Here is a 22,876-nt window from a genome sequence, read left to right as displayed (position 1 = left end):
ATGACCAGACTTTCAAAGCATTTCATGGCTACAGATATGAGTGCTACGCAGAGAAATGTAGGCAAAATAATATCGATTTTCAAAAAAGGCCAACAATGAAGTCAAAATGCAATTGAAGTTTATACATTATCTAAACTCATTCAAAATTGTCTGCTTTAACTCCAGATTATTGCATATTTATCTGCTGAAAACGAGTTTACACAAATCTCTTTAAATGGCAATGTTAGTTGCCTGCTCAGGCATGGTCCCCAAAGCCCCTCAAACACTGCTGTGTGCAAGGGCCTTGAACTGAAAGCTACATTCGACTTTCTCCACACTTGAAGAGGCTAATCCTTTTTAATTCAAACATGCTCAATTGTAAACTCTTTCATATTCATTTTAGTAACTTTGGTAATAACTTTGACAGACTTCCCACTGGGCACACACTGGTTGACATTACGTTGAACCAATGTGGAATAGACGTTGAATTGACTTCTGTGCCCGGTGGGTTATTTTTTATCAGCAAATAAAGCCAGATAAATAAACAGATAGGCACGTTTTCCCAATGTATTACATTCTTAATTTATGTTTTTACATCATAAAATGCATACTATTTCAAAATTATTTAATATTGCAAAATGCAATATTGGGCGAAATTGTGGTGTAGATATTGGGGGGGACGAACAGTAGACGTGGGGACCCGGATTTTTATTTATTTATTCTAAAATGCGTTTCCTGTAATTCTACAGTTTGACATTACTTATTATGCCTCTCCTGAGGGGTATTTTGAGTGGTATATGGAGGGTTATTTTGAAAACATAGTACAGTTGAAGTCGGAAGTTTACATACACTTAGGTTGGAGTCATTAAAAACTTGTTTTTCAACCACTCCACAAATTTCTTGTTAAAAAACTATAGTTTTGGCAAGTCGGTTAGGACATCTACTTTGTGCATGACACAAGTAATCTTTCCAACAATTGTTTACAGACAGATTATTTCACTTATAATTCACTGTATCACAATTCCAGTGGGTCAGAAGTTTACATACACTAAGTTGACTGTGCCTTTAAACAACTTGGAAAAATCCAGAAAATGATGTCATGGCTTTAGAAGCTTCTGATAGGATCATTGACATGATTTGAGTCAATTGGAGGTGTACCTGTGGATGTATTTCAAGGCCTACTTTCAAACTCAGTGCCTCTTTGCTTGACATCATGGGAAAATTAAAAGAAATCAGCCAAGACCTCAGAAAAAGTCCTGTGTAGCTCAGTTGGTAGAGCATGGCGTTTGCAACGCCAGGGTTGTGGGTTCAATTCCCACGGGGGGCCAGTATGAAAAATGTATGCACTCACTAACTGTAAGTCGCTCTGGATAAGAGTGTCTGCTAAATGACTAAAATGTTTTTTTTAAATTGTAGACCTCCACAAGTCTGGTTCATCCTTGGGAGCAATTTCCAAATGCCTGAAGGTACCATGTTCATCTGTACAAACAATAGTACGCAAGTATAAACACCATGGGACCACGCAGCCATCATAACGTTCAGGAAGGAGACGTGTTCTGTCTCCTAGAGATGAACGTACTTTGGTGCGAAAAGTGCAAATCAATCCCAGAACAACAGCAAAGGACCTTGTCAAGATGCTGGAGGAAACAGGTACAAAAGTATCTATATCCACAGTAAAACAAGTCCTATATCGACATAACCTGAAAGGCCGCTCAGCAAGGAAGAAGCCACTGCTCCAAAACCGCCATAAAAAAGCCAGACTACGGTTTGCAACTGCACATGGGGACAAAGATCGTACTTTTTGGAGAAATGTCCTCTGGTCTGATGAAACAGCCCTGTCTGGACCCTGGTGTGGAAGACCCCGAACTTGGAGAGGGGCTGACGTCTGGGCCTGGATCGGCAATCCTCCCGCGATGCACCAAGCCCTGTCTGGACCCTGGTGTGGGAGGCCCCGACCCTGGAGAGGGGCTGACTTCTGGGTCTGAAGTGGAGCCGCTGACCAGAGCTGAACTGGACCCCGGTGGAGCGGACTGCTCTGGCTCCGGAGTGGAACCGCTGACCGGAGCTGGACTAAACCGGTGGAGCGGACTTCTCTGGCTCCGGAATGGATCCGCTGACCGGGGATGGATTAGGCACCGGTGGAGCGGACTGCTCTGGCTCCGGAGTGGAACCGCTGACCGGAGCTGGACTGGAAACCGGTGGAGCGGACTGCTCTGGCTCCGGAATGGATCCGCTGACCGGGGCTGGATTGGGCACCGGTGGAGCGGACTGCTCTGGCTCCGGAGTGGAGCCGCTGACCGGAGCTGGACTTCGCACCGGTGGAGCGGACTGCTCTGGCTCTGGAGTTGAACAGCTGACCGGTGCTGAACCAGGCACCGGTGGAACGGGCACGGGCCATGCCGGACTGGGAACACGCACCACTGGCTTGGTGCGAGGAGCAGGCACGGGCCGGGCCGGACTGGGAACACGCACCACTGGTCTGGTGCGAGGAGCAGGAACGGGCCGGGCCGGACTGGAGACACGCACCACAGGTCTGGTGCGTAGAGCTGGCACAACCCGTCCTGGCTGGATGCCCACTTCTGCACAGTACGTGTGTGGTGTTAGCACAGGATGCACTGGGCTGTGCACGTGCACTGGAGACACAGTACGTACAACCGGCGCAGGATATGCTGGACCGAGGAGGCTTACTGGAGACCAGGAGCGCTGAGCCGGCACACCCCATCCTGGCTGGATGCCCATTTTCGCACGGCATGTGCATGGCGCTAGCACAGGACGCACTGGACTGTGCCAGCGCACTGGCGACACAGTGCGTATCTCTGCATAACACGGAGCCTGCACGGTCACACGCTTCCTAGCGTGAGTATGGGGAGTTGGCTCTGCTCTGAACCCAGGCTCCGCCAACCACCCCGTGTGCCCCCCCAACATTTTCTTGGGGCTGCTTCTCGGGCTTTCGTTGTGACGCGTCCTCTTGGGTCGCCGTTTCTCCTCTCCTGCCTGGGCTTCCTCCTTCGCCCAGGGTCCTCTATCGGCTACTCTCTCCTTCTCCACCCTCATCCCTTTCAGGGCCTCCATCTGCTTGGCCAGATCCTCTCTTATTTCCCCCCAAGTCCATGATCTCTGCTCCACTACCTGTGTCCAGGGTGTCTGCTGCTCCTGGGCACGCTGCTTGGTCCATGTTTGGTGGGATCTTCTGTCACGATCGTTGAGAGACGGGTCAGACCAATGTGCAGCGTGGTATGCGAACATGTTTATTAAATCAAATAAACATTAAACAAAACAAGAAACAACGTAACGTGAAGTCCTCAGGCTAAACACATACAAGCCTAACACGGAACAAGATCCCACAATTAAGGTAGGCAAACAGGCTACTTAAGTATGATCCCCAATCAGAGACAACGAGCGACAGCTGTCTCTGATTGGGAATCACACCCGGCCAAACATAGAAATACACTACCTAGATCACAAACATAGAATCTCCAGCATAGAATTTCACGCCCTGACCAAACCAACTAAAAACAACCGGCCTCTCAAGGCCAGGGCGTGACAAGAACACCATCCCAACCGTGAAGTACGGGGGTGGCAGCATCATGCTGTGGGGGTGCTTTGCTGCAGGAGGGACTGGTGCACTTCACAAAATAGATGGCATCATGAGGAAGGAAAATTATGTGGATATATTGAAGCAACATCTCAAGACATCAGTCAGGAAGTTAAAGCTTGGTCGCAAATGGGTCTTCCAAATGGACAATGACCCCAAGCATACTTCCATAGTTGTGGCAAAATGGCTTAAGGACAACAAAGTCAAGGTATTGGAGTGGCCATCACAAAGCCCTGACCTCAATCCTATAGAATATTTGTGGGCAGAACTGAAAAAGCGTGTGCGCACAAGGAGGACTACAAACCTGACTCAGTTACACCAGCTCTGTCAGGAGGAATGGGTCAGAATTCCCCCAACTTATTGTGGGAAGCTTGTGGAAGGCTACACGAAACGTTTGACCCAAGTTAAACAATTTAAAGACAATGCTACCAAATACTAATTGAGTGTATGTAAACTTCTGACCCACTGGGAATGTGATGAAAGAAATAAAAGCTGAAATAAATCATTCTCTCTACTATTATTCAGACATTTCACATTCTTAAAATAAAGTGGTGATCCTAACTGACCTAAGACAGGGAATATTTACTAGGATTAAATGTCAGGAATTGTGAAAAACTGATTTAAAGGTGTATGTAAACTTCCGACTTCAACTGTATAAGTGGAAGGATAAGTGGAAGGCCCACCAAACATATTTTTTTTTAGGGAAAACATATATATATATATTTATTTTTAAAAACATCTAACTTCCTGCATTTTAACACATTTTTCCATGCGGCAGAGAGAAAAATGTGCAGTTTTATAATGCTATTCTACACATTTTGGTATGAGTCTGAGAGAAAACTTTGCAGTTTTAAAGTTAATTTCCTTCACATCTACACATTTTGCCATGTCGCAGAGAGAAAAGAATGTGTGTTTTATAGCTCATCTCATGCTATTCTTCACATTTTGCCATGAGGATAAGAGAAGATTTTGCATTTTTAAAGTAACTGTCCAGTGAAAATGTCACTTTAAAAAAGTTAATGTTCTGTTAACTCATACCTAAATAATGTGGTTGACTCATCCTATACTCGTATTTGTGGCCAAAGCAAAAATACACTTCAAAAACCCCATCTCAAACTTGTATCTCAAACAGGCCGTTTCAAAAATGCTTGCTATTTCCTCATAGAGGATGAAGTCATCCACCTGAGGAGGATGACCTGGCCAATCAGCGGTCCACTCGCGTTAATATTTTTTATGACCGGTATATGGCCACACCATTCTGTTGTTGGGGTATGCCCACACTATTCCAACACAGAAAAGTTATTCCAACACAGAAAAACATACTTAATTACCATGTTTTGGAAGGAAACATATTTCACTCATATTGTAATTGATTATAGATCATATTTCATAGAAATTTGGAAACACTGGACAGTTGCTTTAAAGATAAAGATTGACTTGGTGCAAAAAATAATGCCTTTAAACTGTATAACTGATCAATGCACCATCATACCAGGTCATTTAATGCTTACATCTTTTTTTTATGAATACGATATTTGGCTACAGAAGTGTCATTTCTTTCTGATCTCTACAGCTTCAGTCCAAAAACAAATCCTGTGAAATGATATCAACACATACTGGCTAGCTACAAGTGGCTAGCTCAGCTAACAAACTAGCTATGTCGGTCGCGGCGTGCATGACCAGAATGACACATCGATGAACCACCAAAGGCCCACCCCATTTCTGTTGAAAATTTGAGAAAGAGGAGTTGACCGTTTTTCGTGCCCAAAGTCCACCTTTAAAGCAAATTTCCTGCAATTCTACACATTTTGCCATTGCTTATGACATGTTTATATGCTATCTGGCCCCCAACCCAGTTTTTTAAATTGTATTTTAAAGAACTTATTGGGGGGAAGAATCAACCTGTTCTGAATATTTGGGGGGACATGTCCCCCAATCCCCATGGCAATTTCACCAATGCCTGATAGAACAAGCTATTGTGGAACTGCAATGGTTCAACTCTGGCAACATGCTTATTTCATAATAATGTCACATGGACAATTTATTCATAGCCTAATTCAGAACATAGAATGTTTCAAATAAAAGCAATATTTTTTAGACAGCTACATTTTTGTCAGGTCATGGCTTTCGCTATTATAAGTAGCTTACTGAAACTACCAGAACCTGATTTGTGTCTGAACAGATGGTTGCAATGTGTTGTGTTAGTAATGTTAAAATGTAGGCTATTGTAATTGTTACAATGTAGCCTAATGATCATGAAGAATTCAGTGGCTCATTAGGCTCAAGACTTTAGGCTCAAAACATGTTGCTACACAAGATTCTGAGCCACAGATGAGCAGGGATCCATTTTAAGGCTGCTCTTGACCAAGTGGTTACATTCTATCCTGATAATGACATAATTTAGGTCTACATTTCATTAGATTTTTTGTTGTTGCCATTTGTAGACCTTATAGCCTATTCATAAAATAAAGTATTTATGTCAACTAAATTTGCAAATTATTACACTTGCTGAAATTACTTAGACAGGCCTACATTGGCCTATAGCTAAATAAAATTAATAATTATGTGCCGGTTTGGTAATCGCGAACGCTCAGCCAGTTGTATAACACGTTTATAAAACTGTCTCGTTACACAAGTTGTTATGTAGCTCTATCGGCTACTTTGTATCCGCACCAGGAAGAGTGTTTGACTGCTACCCCTGAGCTCAATGGTCGCAACGACTAGACTCCGTTTGATTTTGCGTCATTTTACCCACAGTAGAACGGGAGATATGTATTCCAAAACACAGATGCCGACTCCAGAGACCGCTCTCCCCGGGAGAAGTGAAAGTTTAAAAGTATCAGGTAGGGCGACTTTCCCTGTGTCTGTGCGGCATGGTTTCCTCGGTAGCTATAACATAACCATAGCCTTTAGCAGCTAGGCTACAGAGCAGCTTCACAAAACGTAGGCAAAAAGAAAAAGAAAACACAAAGCGCGAATATTTGCTATTTCTGTCAACAAAGAAGGCCTATGCACTTGTTGTAAGACTGTACTTATGTGTTGCGCGAGCTGGACAACACTTCTGCGGTGCTATGACTGTAAAGAGCAGCAGGAGCTTTGTTTACTCACTGAAACCTCTATATTCAAGTCAAATTAAATACAGTTGTATTTGTCACATGCGCCGAATACAACAGGTGTAGACTTTTACCGTGAAATGCTTACTTACGAGACCTTTCCCAATAATGCAGAGTAAAATAAATATAAATATATAAAATATATATATATAAAGAAAGGACACTATATACAAGGAGTACCGGTACCGAGTCAATGTGCAGGGGTACGAGTTAGTTGAGGAAATTGAGGTAATATGTTGGCTACATGTTGGTTGTCTCGTGTAGCTCAGTTGGAAGAGCATGGCGCTTGTAACGCCAGGGTTGTGGGTTCTATTTCCACGGGGGACAAGTATGAAAATGTATGCATTCACTAATGTAAGTCGCTCTGGATAAGAGCGTCTGCTAAATGACTAAAATATATTGTGAAAGTGTCTAGACAATTAGGGTAGATATTAAACATGTTGCGTATAGTCTGGTAACTCTTCGCCACCACGAAGGGATGCAAGAAGACCTGATTTAACCATAGACATTGCCCATCACAAAGTTTGACTATTTTCTGCAATTATCATCAACTGTATCACAATGTAGTCATGTCTCTCTCTCAATTTCAATTCAACATATGTTTACATTGCCAAAGCAAGTGAAATAGTAGAGTGGATGTCTCACTCCCTCCATGCACACACACACCTGACTGAGGCAACCGGTTCACAAGCTAATCATTTGTTAAAAGAGGTGAAACCATTGTGGGAAATGATAGTGCATACATGTTACAAAAAAGTTGATTCAACATACAACTGTAAGGCAACCAGCTGCAATAGGCTGGTGAGTTTGCGCAACAAAAATTGTCTTGAGCAAACTCACAACAAAACGTTTGTGTGTGAAAATGTTGTTGAGCAAACTCACAATCCTATTACAGCTGGTTGCCTTAATTGTACCTTGAATCAACCCCCCATTTCTTTGCAGTATATCACTATTAATCTTGCAAATATGTAGGCCTTATACCTAGGAGATTTCCATTGCATATCACTGCCCTCAAAGTGACTGAATATGTACTGAATCCCAACGGCAATAACTTGTTTTCAGGCATTTATAATGAAAAATGCTATCTCCAACACTCCATTTGGATTAAATATTAATTGTGTTTCCTATCTGACTCTCAGAGGATGGAAAAAGGCACTAAAAGGCAGAACTTCCATTTTGATGGGAATGGCTGACACAAGTTGAGTTACATAAAAATGGAAATGTACCAGGCAGGGTAGCGGGGTGCGATCTGCAGTGATGAGAATGAGAACATTTAGCCTAGGCCACTGTAGCAGATTTACTGTAGGCAGAGAGAGGAGAGAGAGAGAGCACTAGGAGCTCACCGCATGAGCTTCATCCAGATGACATCAAACATCGATAGCAAGGAAAAAGCAGGAGAGAGAAAAGAGATGGCAGTACCTTGTGTTGCTTGGTTCCTGTCACCATAGGAAGGGAAAATGATAACAGTAATTTGTCTCGAGTCCTGCAGATTTCTTAGAAACGGGCCCCACCTGAGTGGATGTCTAACACAACACCTAGTTAACCCGTCATATCGTAAACGGCATTTCACTTTTCTTCAGAATTGCCCCAAATTAGACGTTCAAGCCGCAGTCACATGGCTATCCGGGCTATCCAGCAGAGAGCCCTTGTAAAACGTGTGTGTGTCTGTGTGTGTGTGTGTGTGTGTGTGTGTGTGCGTGCGTGCAGAGAGAGACAGGGTGAAAGGCCTAGCTAGCGGGAGCAGCTGCAGGCTGCTTGAGATGCGGCTCACATGGGCACTGTGTGCAATGGCACGAAGGGATCCACCCCGACGGACTGCAGTGGTCTGATTACCAGCCCCAGCCCCATACAGCCCTGGCCTCCTTCCCCAGTCCCAGGCTTTCCCTATGGCAACAGCACTGCACTATAGGGCTGGCAGGTTGCCAGGAGACGCACGCACAGCGACACAGACAGGCACCACACCAACGCACATGGCTCTGCTCTCTCTGTCAAGACATCCTGATGTTGCTGTTAGCCTGCTGAAGGTCACACATGACGGGGCGATGGAGCTGTGAGGAAAGAGGAATGAATGGTCAGAATCAGAACGAAGTGGATACATTTATTGCCCTGCAGGCTTATGATGTCCTGGATAACAGAGTAGTCATGTTATCTGTGACGCATTTTATGGACAGTGAAATTGTTATTTACTTATGGACATGGTGAAATTGATCCAAATCCCAGTGGTTGCTGACAGGCATATGACTGCCTATTTGGTATTGTGCAGATCCCAGATGGCTCTAGTTCTGTGTAGTGCAGCTTCCAGTGAAAGAGAATAGGGGTCAATCCTGATTTATGTGGTCATTTGAAATAGTGTGATTGTGTAATGTGTATACTGTACCATACCATCCACAATCCTCTTCTGGAATAGTTAGGGATACTGATGGAGTCTGCCTGTTGTATAGTGTGTTGTCAGTTGTATTTCATAATCAGGAATAACGAGTTGCAAGTTGCAAGGCAATAAATATTTTCCTTCCACCTCACAAAAAAACACGCTGCATCACCTCTAGTCAGTTAATGGACATAAGGAGACCGTACAAAGGATTTTACCTTTTGTAAACATTTACATGTTTTGTAGTCTAGTAGCTACACACCTTAAAATCCATTTTAATCTAATGTCCCAAATCTTCTGGGAAATCCATGAATGAATAAAGTAGCAAAATGCCTTTAAGAGAAATTGACAGCCAATCAACAGCCTCTGTTCTGCTTTGTCCTATTTATTCCCTATAGGATCGCTCCTGCACCTGCCAGCCCTAATTCCACCAGGCTAGGCTGTGGCGCGGGATGGTGAGGGGGTGTGGGTATGTGGTACTGGATGGTGGGAACATGGAGGCAGATAGTGGTGAGTTGGCACCAGCGATGTGGGCACCGAGGTGCCCGCCTCAGAATGACATGAGGTGCTATGCCTTGGCACACAATGAATAGACTACCCCGGCATTGAAAAAGCGAAGCGGCTTCAGGACTTGTAAAGACGTCCCAGATACTTTTTCGGGAAGTGTCTTCGAGAGACACATGAAGGAACTCCCTGAGTGCCTTGCTTGGGTGAGGGTGGGAAGGAGAGGGGAGAGGAGGATGGGCTGTGGTGGGGGTGTGGGGAGGTCAAGGGAGTGTGTGGGTAGGCATTGGGAGGTATTGGTTGGCAAGGATACCAAGTACCACACTGTGTGTGTGCATCTGGGAGGGGGGAGAGGCAGGAGATGGTCTAGTGCCAGGGAGTGGCGTTGCTGAAAAATTAATCAAAGATTAGTTTTGATCATATTTGCCCAAATCTACAGTTTTATTTCGGAGGGGGTGGGTGGGTGTTTGGGGGGTACTCAGACAGACAGGCTGGAGCTCCGCCAAGGCTTCTCGGGAAGGTTGCCATGCCGAGAGAGAGAGCAGAGAGGGAAAGGAGAGGAAGAGAAAAAGCCAGACGAGACTTGGCAGGGTTCTATCGCAGCTCCCTTTGTCTGTTTGCTCAGCTTTGCGTTAAGGAAATCCAAAATACCCAGGGTGTAGGAGCTCAGCTTCAACGCAAAAAACCCCCAAACCAAACAAGAAAACAAGGTGAGAAAACTACTTAGAAAAATTAGAGGACGCTGAGGGCGAATGGGGCGCAAGCGTAGTCACCAAAAAGCGATTTTCAAAATCCAGCAATACTTCACAATGCTTCTTTTCGTGACTGGAGCAAGTTACTTGAGCCAAGAGATGACCATGATCATTTGAACTCAATCTTTCTTTGTAATTTCAAGGCAAACGAAGCTGCCGCATCTCTTTTCTGTCGATGTTTTTGAACACAAAAGGACTCTCAAAAGTGGACCTGGATTTTCTCCATCAAGGACTGCCAGAACTGTTGTGGCCAAAAAAGTTTTTTGCCTTTTCATTGATCGAACTTTAAGTCGCAATCAGTACATCACTGGGAGTAGATTTCGCCTTCAAAAGTTTTGTGATTGTAAAAATTGCTGACCGCAATTACGCCGCCAGAGTCCGAATGGAGATAAGTGGCCACAAAAATAAGTGTGATGACATCCACTTAACTGCCTCTGTTGTCAATAAGTTGTCCTCTTTGTGAGAGGGCTTTACAGAAAAGCAACAGAAACTGGTTACTCAGGCCAAGTGCTCTTTGACCAAGCTTTAATTTTCCATCGTGTCTCGCAGTTGGACAATCTGAAGAAAATGTTAAGATATCTCGCCTTCAAAGGACTGAGATTTTCCAGCGTTTGGATTTGAGATCTGAGGCCAATGGATCTATAGTAGTCTATGTGCGGGTGGCACTGAACTAGTGCAGTTGCCTCAAGCTGCCTACTCTCAGTTGAAAATGGCTGGAGTTCTACAGGCCTGAGTGGTTTTCTGCTACTACATAACGTTTTTTCAAGACAATAAATTCTCAGCTTCACAATGGGAGTGTGGTACTGTGTAAGGTAAGTTATGTTATATCTGTTTTCTACAGATAGACTTCTACTTAAACTCCCATTAGACCAGAAATAAACCATAGGTGTTCCCACCGTGGTAAGTTATTCCTTGCCAGCTGTGTTGTTGTCCCCGGGGCACTTCACAAGTGAGTCTATCAGTGTTTTCCTGCTATATGAAAAAGGAAGGCACTTAACGAACAGAGGCTGGGGATTGTCAGGGACGACTTAAAACGTCTCCTTAAGGATCATCCATCCCTCCCCAGAGGACCCGTTGTGTCTACCCTTCTACCATTTTCCCACGATCAACGTCCTCGCTGCTGAATTTCACACTGACTACAGCCTCTTCAGAGAGAGTGGTCTCCCTGTCTCCGAATCCCCCCGGACCAGCGGCTTTTCTCATCTCCACCGTGTGGCTGATATTCCCCCTCCCATTATCTGTCACAGGCACAGCAGTGCCCCTGTCCCCCCGGTCGTCCTTGGGAAGCGCTGCGCATGATGGTTTCTGATTCGTGTCTGGCGCTTGATTAATAACCGTAGGGAAACGCTAATAGCAAAGTAAGAAATGTTCGCCACGAGGTTAATATTGAACCGCTGCCAAGGCAAATTAGAATCTGCCAGATGTGTTTTGGCAGATAGCAGGTGAAGTTAGCAGGTGTACTGTGCTGGCTCTCATAATTATGAAAGTTTGTTGTGGGAACATCATATTTTGCTTGTCTCTGTTGTGTTGGAATATTTCCAGTGATTTAATCATTACTTGTCCTTATATTTAGCTTCAAATTATGGACAGTAGAAAGCAGGCAGCAGTGTTGTGAAAATTAATGCCTAGCTCACAGCTGTGGTTAGGCTATAACTGTACTGATGAAGCATTAATACATCACAATTCTCCAAATTCTAGAATCACAGAATCAAGACAATGGTGATTAAGAAGTCCCTAATTGTCCTTTAGATTTAGGTTCTGTAAATGTAAATAAAGGTTTGAGGAAATGCCGTTTAGAGTTAGAGTGCTGCTGTTCTGATCAGAAGTGCAGGTTCATGCAGGGGTGAGGGCCTCAATCTCCAGCTCTGAGAGTATGGGGAGGGAGAAGAGGGGAGACGCAGGCCTAGTGCTGATGCAGTAACACACAGCTCTCTGCTCCTGATGGGCTTTCTGATGGACCCACGACGTCAGCCTTTTAAAGGATGTTCAGGGCAGGATGTTAGACCTTGACTACGAGCACTACGAGCACGTACTGAGCCTTGGCTTTTAGCTTGGTTAGCTATCTAGTTGGTTGCTACTCCCCCTGCGTAGCAGACTTATTACTATTCTTTTTATTTAACGCTAAAAAAATAGCTACATGATTCTGGCCCTTTTAAAGTCTCGACTGCTATGAAAGTGTTAACACAAGTAACCAAAGTCCAGTGAACTTGAGAATGGTTGACTTCTTAGAATAATCTGAAGTCTCCAGATAGCAGGACTAGTTGTTGGGTTTGTGAGTGACTGTATCTGATGGTCATGGTTGGACTTTAGCTCTGCTCCAGCCGCCAGTGCTCACTCATGTGGAGGGAGATGACGTAGGGGAGGAGGAAACGCTCAGATTTCTCCAAGGTTGGCTTCACCCAGGTCCACCCATGCATGCATGGCTAACTCTGCCTGTCTATGAATTATTTACAAAGCTCTCATCTCCGCAGGTCACTGTCATCCAGAAGTCTCTGTGAGCCTCTCTCTCTCTCTCTCTCTCTCTCTCTCTCTCTCTCTCTCTCTCTCTCTCTCGCTCTCTCTCTCTCTCTCTCTCTCTCTCTCTCTCTCTGCCGTTTGATTTTAACTTTCCCGGCAAACACAGCACAAATCTCCAACCCAGGGCCTACAGTGACAGAGAATGAGTACTTGGGTTGCCCGTGAGCAATATTGCAGAGTTTATCATGTATGCGTGAATTTAAAGGCTTATCGGCCTTTGTTGTACCGAGATCTGTCTTAATTTGTCACAGGCTGAGTAATGATCCTGGCTAATGCTGGCGTAAACTCTGGTGATGTGCAGGGGATTTTACTACAAATGTCCCTTGTTTACACTGACTGATGACCTCGGAGACAAAATAGTTGCTGCTCACGCCTCAGAGAATGTAGATTACCTGTCATTCACATGAGGTTCATCCCTCTCAACTACAATTGGCCATCTACTGAGTATAAAGTCAGTTTAAGATGTCTCTTAGTCATGGTTGTCTTGTCTTTCAGGCTAGATCCAGTTGTTTAGATGCTCAGTAACCCAGTTTTATGATCACAAACTGTGACTTGCTCTTAACGACAAATCACACACTCTTTTGCAAGGGAAACCTGGCCAAGGCAGCAGCATTACAACATTTAAAGAGTACAATGCAATCAGCAAAACAATACGATCCAGCTTACAGGAAACATTTACAGACAAAATGGTCCCATGTAGAATCTAACCCAACTGGGACCAGTTTCTGTACATTTTCTGTCTGACTGGATTGAAGGGACTGTCTGTGTCTACTCCCCTACAAAGACTGTCTCAGTAGACATGTTGTCCTCACAAACACCAAGCAAAAAAGGTGTATCTACGAATAATTTAGTGAGTGTGGTTGCCTACTCCATGTATCTGAAACCGAGGTGGAAGTGCTATAGGAGGGCAATACATTAACGATGACTCCCCCGCTTTGAAAACAGTTGAGTGTAATCAAGATTCATTATGTTAGCCCTGGGCACACAACTTTAATTAAATGAAAATATTATATGTAACAAATTAAAGATTCATTCATTAACCTCAACCCACCAGGTGGGGGTTATTAATAAGATGAATTATGTCATGATAATACTAATGATATTCTACGAAGTCTTTAAAAAGTCTCTTAAAAACAAATTGGAGGAAGGATATTCCGAAAGCCACAGCTCTGTATTCATTAGTGTGCGGTGGTCGTGAGAGATATTTATGTGACCTGGCTCATCTCATTACTGAGAGGGATTACACAGACGGGGATATTACTGCTCATATTAGCCCTATATTAACTAGCTGACCCTCTGACGTTTCACCATGGCCCTCTGATATTACACCACGGCCTTCTGCCATTTCACCACAGCCCTCTGACATTACACCACGGCCCTCTGCCATTTCACCACAGCCCTCTGACATTACACCACGGCCCTCTGCCATTTCACCATGGCCCTCTGCCATTTCACCACAGCCCTCTGACATTAAACCACAGTTCCAGCTAAGGAAACCGATCTGGAAGTACATTGTACAGTGTAGCACTGGAGGTCTCCATTGTTTTTGTCGTAGCAGCTTTTCTCAAGAGACCATCTGGTTGGATAAAGAACATATCAAGCAAATCAGCACCACTTCCTGGTTCTTATAATTTGTTTAATGATTATCATTAAGAGGATCATCAGCCTAATGATCTTGGTTCATTTGTCAAAGAACTGGAGTCTCACCTCAACACATTGTCATATTGTTTAGCTCTCTCATTATAGCTCAGTGGCTTCTCTCTCTCTCGCTCTCTCGCTCTCTCTCTCTCTCTCTCTCTCTCTCTCTCTCTCTCTCTCTCTCTCTCTCTCTCTCTCTCTCTCTCTCTCTCTCAATTCAATTCAATTTCAATTTAAGGGCTTTATTGGCATGGGAAACGTGTGTTCACATTGCCAAAGCAAGTGAAGTAGATAGTAAACAAAAGTGAAATAAACAATAAATATTAACAGTAAACATTACACTCAGAAGTTTCAAAAGAATAAAGACATTTCAAATGTCATATCTCTCTCTCTCTATCTCTCTCTCTCTCTTTCTCTTTCTCTATCTCTATCTCTCTCTCGCTCTCTTTCTTTCTCTCTCTCTCTCTCTCTTTCTCGCTCACTCTCTCTTTCTCTCTCTCGCTCTCTCTCTCTCTCTCTCTCTATCTCTCTCTCTTTATCATCTCTCATCTCTCATGATGGTTCTGAGCAGGGCTGTCTATTGCATAACTTACCTGACCTCTACTGTAGTTGTCAGTGGGCGGGAGTGCTGGAGGTTTCAGTGTGAGCTTAGTACACTGTTGCTGAGATGCCATTAGGCAGCCCTGTGTGAGAAGCCTTTCTCATCCTCACACACACACACACAAAACACACACACACACACAAAACACACACACACCTTTCTCCCCTTCTCAGCCCATGCACTCATTCCGGAGCTCCAATAGCAACGGATGCTGTGCTGTTGCCATGTGTGGAGGTATTGCTATGGCGTTGCTTGGTGGAGTGGCATGATGGCTGATTAGCCCTTCCTAACCCTCATTGCGTAACCTCTCTTGATCGCATAATGGATTTCCATTACACATAAGGTTGATGGCTACCTGTGTACCCTCACTACTCTGTTTTGTGTCCTCTTAGAACAGAGCGAAGCTTGGTTGAATGTGTGGCTGTTGGCTTGTGACCTCCTCCTCTACTGCTCTAGTTAGTTCTGCTGCTGCTGACTGTGAATGGTTTCCATTAACCAGTTGGATTATTGCTGCTCTATGCTGGTGTGCTGCTGGAAACCAGGCTCTTAAATCACATGTTCTGGCATATATTGTTGTGTTGTGCAATATCCAGAGCTATGGGGTCAGATGAAGTTGTTGTTACAGTATGTGGGCATATTGTTTTATGGTATATACTGTAACTAACCTGAATGTCCCCATTGAAATTATATCTTGATTACTCTTAACTGCATTATTGCATAACACGAGGGGGTATAGTTGCTGTTGGTAAGAATGTTGTGATCTTTGTCACAGACAGAGAGTGAATCAGTACAAATATAATTTTAGTCTCCTCTCCTCTCCTCTCACCTTCCTTTTGAAGAAATACATAACACCTGAACAAAGATCACTTAGAAATGTCCTTGTTTTCGAAAGAAAAGCAATTTTTTTGTCCATTAAAAGAACATCAAATTGATCAGAAATACAGTGTAGACATTGTTAATGTTGTAAAAGGCTATTGTAGCTGGAAACGGCTGATTTCTAATGGAATATCTACAGATGCGTACAGAGGCCCATTATCAGCAACCATCAGTCCTGTGTTCCAATGGCACGTTGTGTTTGCTAATCCAAGTTTATCATTTTAAAAGGCTAATTGATCATTAGAAAACCCTTTTGCAATTATATTAGCACAGCTGAAAACTGTTGTGCTGATTAAAGAAGCAATAAAATTGGCCTTCTTGAGACTAGTTGAGTATCTGGAGCATCAGCAATTGTGGGTTCGATTTCAGGCTCAAAATGGCCAGAAGCAAAGAACTTTGTTCTGAGAAATAAAGGCTATTCCATGCGAGAAATTGCCAAGAAATGGAAGATCTCGTACAACGCTATGTACTACTCCCTTCACAGAACAGCACAAACTGGCTCTCAGAATAGAAAGATGAGTGGGAGGCCCCGGTGCACAACTGAGCAAGAGGACAAATACATTAGAGTGTCTAGTTTGAGAAACAGACGCCTCACAGGTCCTCAACTGGCAGCTTCATTAAATAGTACCCGCAGAACACCAGTCTCAACGTCAACAGTGAAGAGGTGACTCCGGGATGCTGACCTTCTAGGCAGAGTTGCAAAGAAAAAGCTATATCTCAGACTGGCCAATAAAAAGAGAAGATTAAGATGGGCAGTCTGAGATATGGCTTTTTTTTTTGCAACTCAGTTGTGCACTGGGGCCTCCCACTCCTCTTTCTATTCTGGTTAGAGCCAGTTTGCGCTGTTCTGTGAAGGGAGTAGTACACAGCGTTGTACGAGATCTTCAGTTTCTTGCCAATTTCTCGCATGGAATAGCCTTCATTTCTCAGCACAAGAATAGACTGACGAGTTTCAGAAGAAAGTTATTTGTTTCTGGCCATTTTGAGCCTGTAATCGAACCCACAATTGCTGATGCTCCAGATACTCAACTAGTCTCAAGAAGGCCAATTTTATTGCTTCTTTAATCAGCACAACAGTTTTCAGCTGTGCTAACATAATTGCAAAAGGGTTTTCTAATGATCAATTAGCCTTTTAAAATGATAAACTTGGATTAGCAAACACAACGTGCCATTGGAACACAGGACTGATGGTTGCTGATAATGGGCCTCTGTACACCTATGTAGATATTCCATAAAAAATCTGCCGTTTCCAGCTACAATAGCCATTTACAACATTAACAATGTATACACTGTATTTCTGATCAATTTGATGTTAAAAAATTGTTTTTCTTTCGAAAACAAGGACATTTCTAAGTGACCCCAAACTTTTGAAATGTAGTGCACATTCTTAGAAAAATGGATTCCAAAAGGGATCTTCGGCTTGCCCCGTAGGAGAACCCTTTTTGGTTCCAGGTATAAACCTTTTTGATTCCACAGAGAAACCTTTTGGGTTCCATCTAGAACCCTCTGTGGAAAGGGTCTTACATGGAACCCAAAAGGGTTCTACCTGGAACCAAAAGGGTTTTACCTGGAACCAAAAAGGGTTATTCAAAGGGTTCTCCTATGGGACAGCCAAAGAACCCTTTTAGGTTCTAGATAGACTAAGGCTACTGTATGTCAGTCACATATTCCTAGGGCAGAAGCATAGAGAGCTTCCTCTCAGACAAATGACCTGACTTGCTAGCAGTGAAGACATTACAAAAGAACTGGCGAAATACCAGCCATTTTAGAAATTATAGCTGTAATGTAGCTCCTGGTGTGGAATCACCACTTCCTCATTAACCTGTTATGACTGCACTGTTAACATTCTGAATACAGAGGTCAGGGTGTTTTACCCATGATCATTACCCTTTTCAATTATAGGATGGTGCCTTTGGAGGGTGCTGTGTAAAGAGAGACTAGAACAAGTGTAACTTTGAACTTCTTTAAACAGGGGTTCTATCTCTCTCTCTCTCTCTCTCTCTCTCTCTCTCTCTCTCTCTCTCTCTCTCTCTCTCTCTCTCTCTCTCTCTCTCTCTCTCTCTCTCTCTCTCTGTCTCTATTTCTGTCTCTCTCCCTCACTCTCCATCTCTCTCCCCATCCCCCACATGCGCTCTGATTGGTTGAATTAACTCTGCAGCCTCCTGTTGTGAATAATTACTTTTGATCCGATGCAGATCTCTCTCTCCCTCTCTTTTTCTTTTTCTCTCGCTCGCGCCGCTGTCACCAATTTTTATACATTCCCTGTCCCATATCCTGTAGACACACACACACACACACACACACACACACACACACACACACACACACACTGTTGGCGTTATTAAAATTCAGGCTCTGTCCCTGGCAGCTGGTCGATGAATGGAGAGAGAGGGGGAAAAAGAGAGGGAAAGAGAGGGGCTGCTGCATTGGGACAGGACCCAGCTGAATGCTGTGTCTAGCCCCCCTCCCCTGTTAGCTGCAGCACTGTGATGCCACTGGACCGGACGTATGTAAACCAGTGATTAGCACTGACCCATCCAAACAACCCCGGAACAGCCCTCAGAGCAGCACAGTGCTAGCCTAAACTGGGCCAGGGAGAGCTTAGTGTCCCAGGGAGAGGGGAGCTCAGTGTGGATTAAGATACAGGGAGGGAGAGCAGCACACCGCCCATTACAACATCAGCACAGCCAGGGAGAGGCTGTCATGAATATTGAATGAGAGGCAGGACACAGAGTCAGTCGCTCCTTCCTGCATTGAGTCAGATCATGGACAGGAGTCAGGAGGAATGAAGGGCCTATGTCATACTCCCCACCCACCCATCCATCCTTCCCTAACCCATTCCTCATACACCCCTTACCCCCACCCACCCATCCATCCTTCCCTAACCCATTCTTCATACACCCCTTACCCCCCACCCACCCATCCATCCTTCCCTAACCCATTCTTCATACACCCCTTACCCCCCACCCACCCATCCATCCTTCCCTAACCCATTCTTCATACACCCCTTACCCCCACCCATCCATCCTTCCCTAACCCATTCTTCATACACCCCTTACCCCCATCGATCCTTCCCTAACCCATTCCTCATACACCCCTTACCCCCACCCACCCATCCATCCTTCCCTAACCCATTCCTCATACACCCTAGGGCCGGGACGATACCAGTATCGCGATAATCGTTAGTATCGTGGCAAGGAAACAAAACTCAAAGAAGATTTAACTTCTTTAGGAAATCAGCCCTAATGTTGGAAACAAACATCATTATGTTGTCATCCAGAGTCACATTAATTTATTTTCCAAGCTATAGCGTACAATATTTTACATACAGCAGGTTTTTAAAGGACCAAAGAGTTTGGTCTGCTTCGTGTTTTCAGTTTTGGCATGGAAAAAATATTGCGATGCTGGTATCGTCACGGCCCTAATACACCCATTACCCCTACCCAACCATCCATCCTTCCCTAACCCATTCCTCATACACCCGTTACCCCTACCCAACCATCCATCCTTCTCTGTCCTACCCACTCTTCATAACCAAACCCTCATTGTAAGGCACTGTAGTGATGCATGTGTCGTTCTCATAAAGCTACTACTACCTCCCATGTGATAGCTAGTCAGGTGTCTGAATCCTGGATGTGCTTCTGTCTGTGACCTGTTCAGTAATTCAGCAGTCTTTTCCTCCCTGCCTCATATTGTGGCCTGTCTGGATCTGGAGCTCCATCCCACCCAGCCCTGGCCTGTTCCAGTTCCTCTTCCTGTTCCATCCTACCCAGCACTGGCCTGTTCCTGTTCCATCCTACCCAGCCCTGGCCTGTTCCAGTTCCTCTTCCTGTTCCATCCTACCCAGCACTGGCCTGTTCCTGTTCCATCCTACCCAGCCCTGGCCTGTTCCAGTTCATCTTCCTGTTCCATCCTACCCAGCCCTGGCCTGTTCCAGTTCCTCTTCCTGTTCCATCCCACCCAGCCCTGGCCTGTTCCAGTTCCTCTTCCTGTTCCATCCTACCCAGCCCTGGCCTGTTCCAGTTCCTCTTCCTGTTCCATCCCACCCAGCCCTGGCCTGTTCCAGTTCCTCTTCCTGTTCCATCCTACCCAGCACTGGCCTGTTCCAGTTCCTCTTCCTGTTCCATCCTACCCAGCACTGGCCTGTTCCTGTTCCATCCTACCCAGCACTGGCCTGTTCCTGTTCCTCTTCCTGTTCCATCCTACCCATCCCTGGCCTGTTCCTGTTCCTCTTCCTGTTCCATCCTACCCATCCCTGGCCTGTTCCTGTTCCTCTTCCTGTTCCATCCTACCCAGTACTGGCCTGTTCCTGTTCCATCCTACCCAGCCCTGGCCTGTTCCTCTTCCTGTTTCATCCTACCCAGCCCTGGCCTGTTCCTGTTCCTCTTCCTGTTCATCTTCCTGTTCCTCTTCCTGTTCCATCCTACCCAGCCCCGTTCTGTTCCTCTTCCTGTTCCATCCTACTCAGCCCTGGCCTGTTCCTGTTCCCGTTCCTCTTCAGCCTTCCTCGCTGGCTCATCACAACCACTCAGGGCACAGCCAGGACCAGTTCCAGATCTGCCTCAGTCACTCTCACTCTGCAGCGCTAGCACCACTCTGCCATTTCCTGTGTGTGTGTGTGTGTGTGTGTGTGTGTGTGGAAGAGAGAGAGAGTTACAGCCTGCCTGGCACCTTCACATTAATTATCATCACCCTCCTCGCTGCAGATTCAGCTGTCATCATGTCCAATATAATGGTGAGAGCATAGGTTAAACTCACAAGTTGTCCTACATAGCCCCAGCGCAAGGTTATGAAATACCAAACATAGCAGATTTGAGATATGTTTCTCTAGCTCCTTGACAAAGGGTTATTTTACCCTGTCAGTCTTATATATGAATATGAATATGTGAATCTGGAACATTGGCGGCACTTGAAAACACTCTCTCTTCCCATGAGAGTGATGCTCTTTCTCTGCTTCTCTGCTTTGCTCTGCTTTTCTTATAATGCATGTGTTACTTAAGATGAATTATGGGTAGAAGAATATGCATTTAGAGGAGACTCTGAGATGTGTCTGGAGCATAGAAGGGAAGCGATTCCTCTCCTCTCTCCTCTCCTATGTTTTCTGATCTGACGTTTCTTTGGAGATGCAAAGAATGTGTCAAGCGCCATGCAGCGGAGAGGCTGCCTGTGAATTGAATTACAGAGGAGGATAACGCAATCCCTGATCTCTACCTGCTCACTGTAATGAAATTAGGAGATGAAAGCACAGCTGGACCATTTTGCATGATATTACTGTCTGAGTGTTGGGCTGGCCCTGGAGAGAACCCATCCTGGGAAATAACCTCTCTCCTCCGTCTCTCTCTCTCTTCATTCTCTCTCTTTCTTTCTCTTCTTTTCCTATCTCTCTCTCTCCCCCCCACTCACACTAGGACTGCTACTCCTCGGGGCGAACAAATGACGGCCATTACAGGAACTCCAGCACCATTATTACATGTTGGATTGGAATCCTGAGATGGTGGCGTGCAGTAGGAATGTGCAGTGCGTTGAGATCTGAAAAGTACAGAAGTGTTGTGCGTTCACAGAGAAACCAAAGAACAATAGTTCAACCAGCGATGTTTTTAAGATGAATTATCCCCCCCCCATCATACACAGCTCCCAGTTTGCTCAATAAAGTGTGACAGCCCAGAGAGGTACAGTATATAGATCACTGACAGTGGAATGTGTTGTCTTGTCTTCCACACACCGCAACAAAGAAACAATATCAAAAGATGCAGCTGACAGACTGGATGCTTTTAACACAATACGTTTTTTTGTTTAATTGCAGGTAAAGCACTGGCTGCTAAACTGCCTATTATTCCCCAGCAGAACAGTCTGTCTGATTGTTGCCCTCCGCAGCAGCCTCCTCTCCTCTCCACCACTTCTTCTCCTTGCAGAAGAAGCACTGTCGTTTATTCACAGTTCCAGCCAGCCAATAGCCTTACACAATGACAGGAGGGGAGAAAAGAAAACCTGCGTGTGATGCTGCTTTCATTTCACATCAGAAGGCTGACAGGCAGGCAGGCAGGCAGGCAGGCAGGCAGCCACGTGTCAGAGCCTGTGGTTGTTGCCTCCACAATTTCCCCCATCATCCACCTGCCTCTGTGCCATGCTCCCCTGTCCTCCCAGGCTCTTGCCTCACAGGGACCAATCACATGGCCCTTTTCTTTATTTTGTCTCTAAAAATTAAGACCCCTCCTGATAAGTCCTTGTTTACCGTTGAAGAGTCTTTCACTCTCACACAGAGACTCGGAAACCTGAAGGATTTTGCTAGGCTTCACACAAGGTAAATGCCTCTCTGCGTTCTCCTTAGCTGATGCAAATCAATTGTCAGTGTTATGAATAGAAGGACATTCTTACTATTCTTACTACAAAGTAATATTAAGCTGATTACCAGAAGGCATCAGAAGTTCACTGCTCTTCTGTCTCACTCCCCAGACCACCCTGATAGCAGCCCAGTCCTACATCCTTCCGGTCGCGTCAATAATAGCTGATCCCTGGCCATGACCACACTCTCTGAGGGTGTCTCAGGGGAAGTTGGGATATGCAAAAAACACACTTCCATTTCACACCTCACAATTGTACAGGTTACCCACTTGTACATGCAGTGAAACACGACAAATATAAGCACCCCCTATTTGACCGTTTGACCCAGCCCCCCTGGAACAGCCACCCAGCTGGCCCTGTTCAGACAAGGGCCTGAATTTAGGGGAGAGGAGAGGAGAGGGAATGAGACGGCCTGACACCTGAGTGGTTGGCACATGCCAAGTGATCTGCCGGGGGCCAGGCTACTCTCCCTCTCACACAAAGCGCTCACGCCCTCACCATCCGCCCGGCCACATGGCCAAACCTCCCCCCTCTCTCCCTCCCTCCCCCTCTCTCCCTCTATCCCCCTGCTCCTCCCCATTTGTTGTGGAA

At 45.1% G+C, this 22,876-nt stretch overlaps 1 protein-coding gene across 5 annotated transcripts in view; it reads left to right on the top strand.

Moving 5' to 3' along the window:
- Positions 1-6,200: 6,200 nt before the first annotated feature.
- Positions 6,201-22,876, top strand: part of LOC121548883 (mitochondrial peptide methionine sulfoxide reductase-like) — a 64,326-nt gene continuing 47,650 nt past the window's right edge. Inside the window, exon 1 of one of the 5 annotated variants that reach the window (XM_041860510.2) lies at positions 6,201-6,417. In XM_041860510.2, the coding sequence (XP_041716444.2) occupies positions 6,282-6,417 (136 nt within the window). In that variant the 5' untranslated portion in view covers positions 6,201-6,281. Of the gene's footprint in view, positions 6,418-9,534; positions 9,566-10,142; positions 11,124-22,876 lie in introns of those variants that run through there. The other 4 variants (XM_041860511.2, XM_041860507.2, XM_041860508.2 and 1 more) reach the window with 4 other exon arrangements.

Source organism: Coregonus clupeaformis, chromosome 33 (assembly GCF_020615455.1).
Source record: "Coregonus clupeaformis isolate EN_2021a chromosome 33, ASM2061545v1, whole genome shotgun sequence".
NCBI classification, from domain to species: domain Eukaryota; kingdom Metazoa; phylum Chordata; class Actinopteri; order Salmoniformes; family Salmonidae; genus Coregonus; species Coregonus clupeaformis.
The sequence above is the reverse complement of the archived record's forward strand: the minus strand, read 5'-3'. Positions and strand labels throughout refer to the sequence as shown.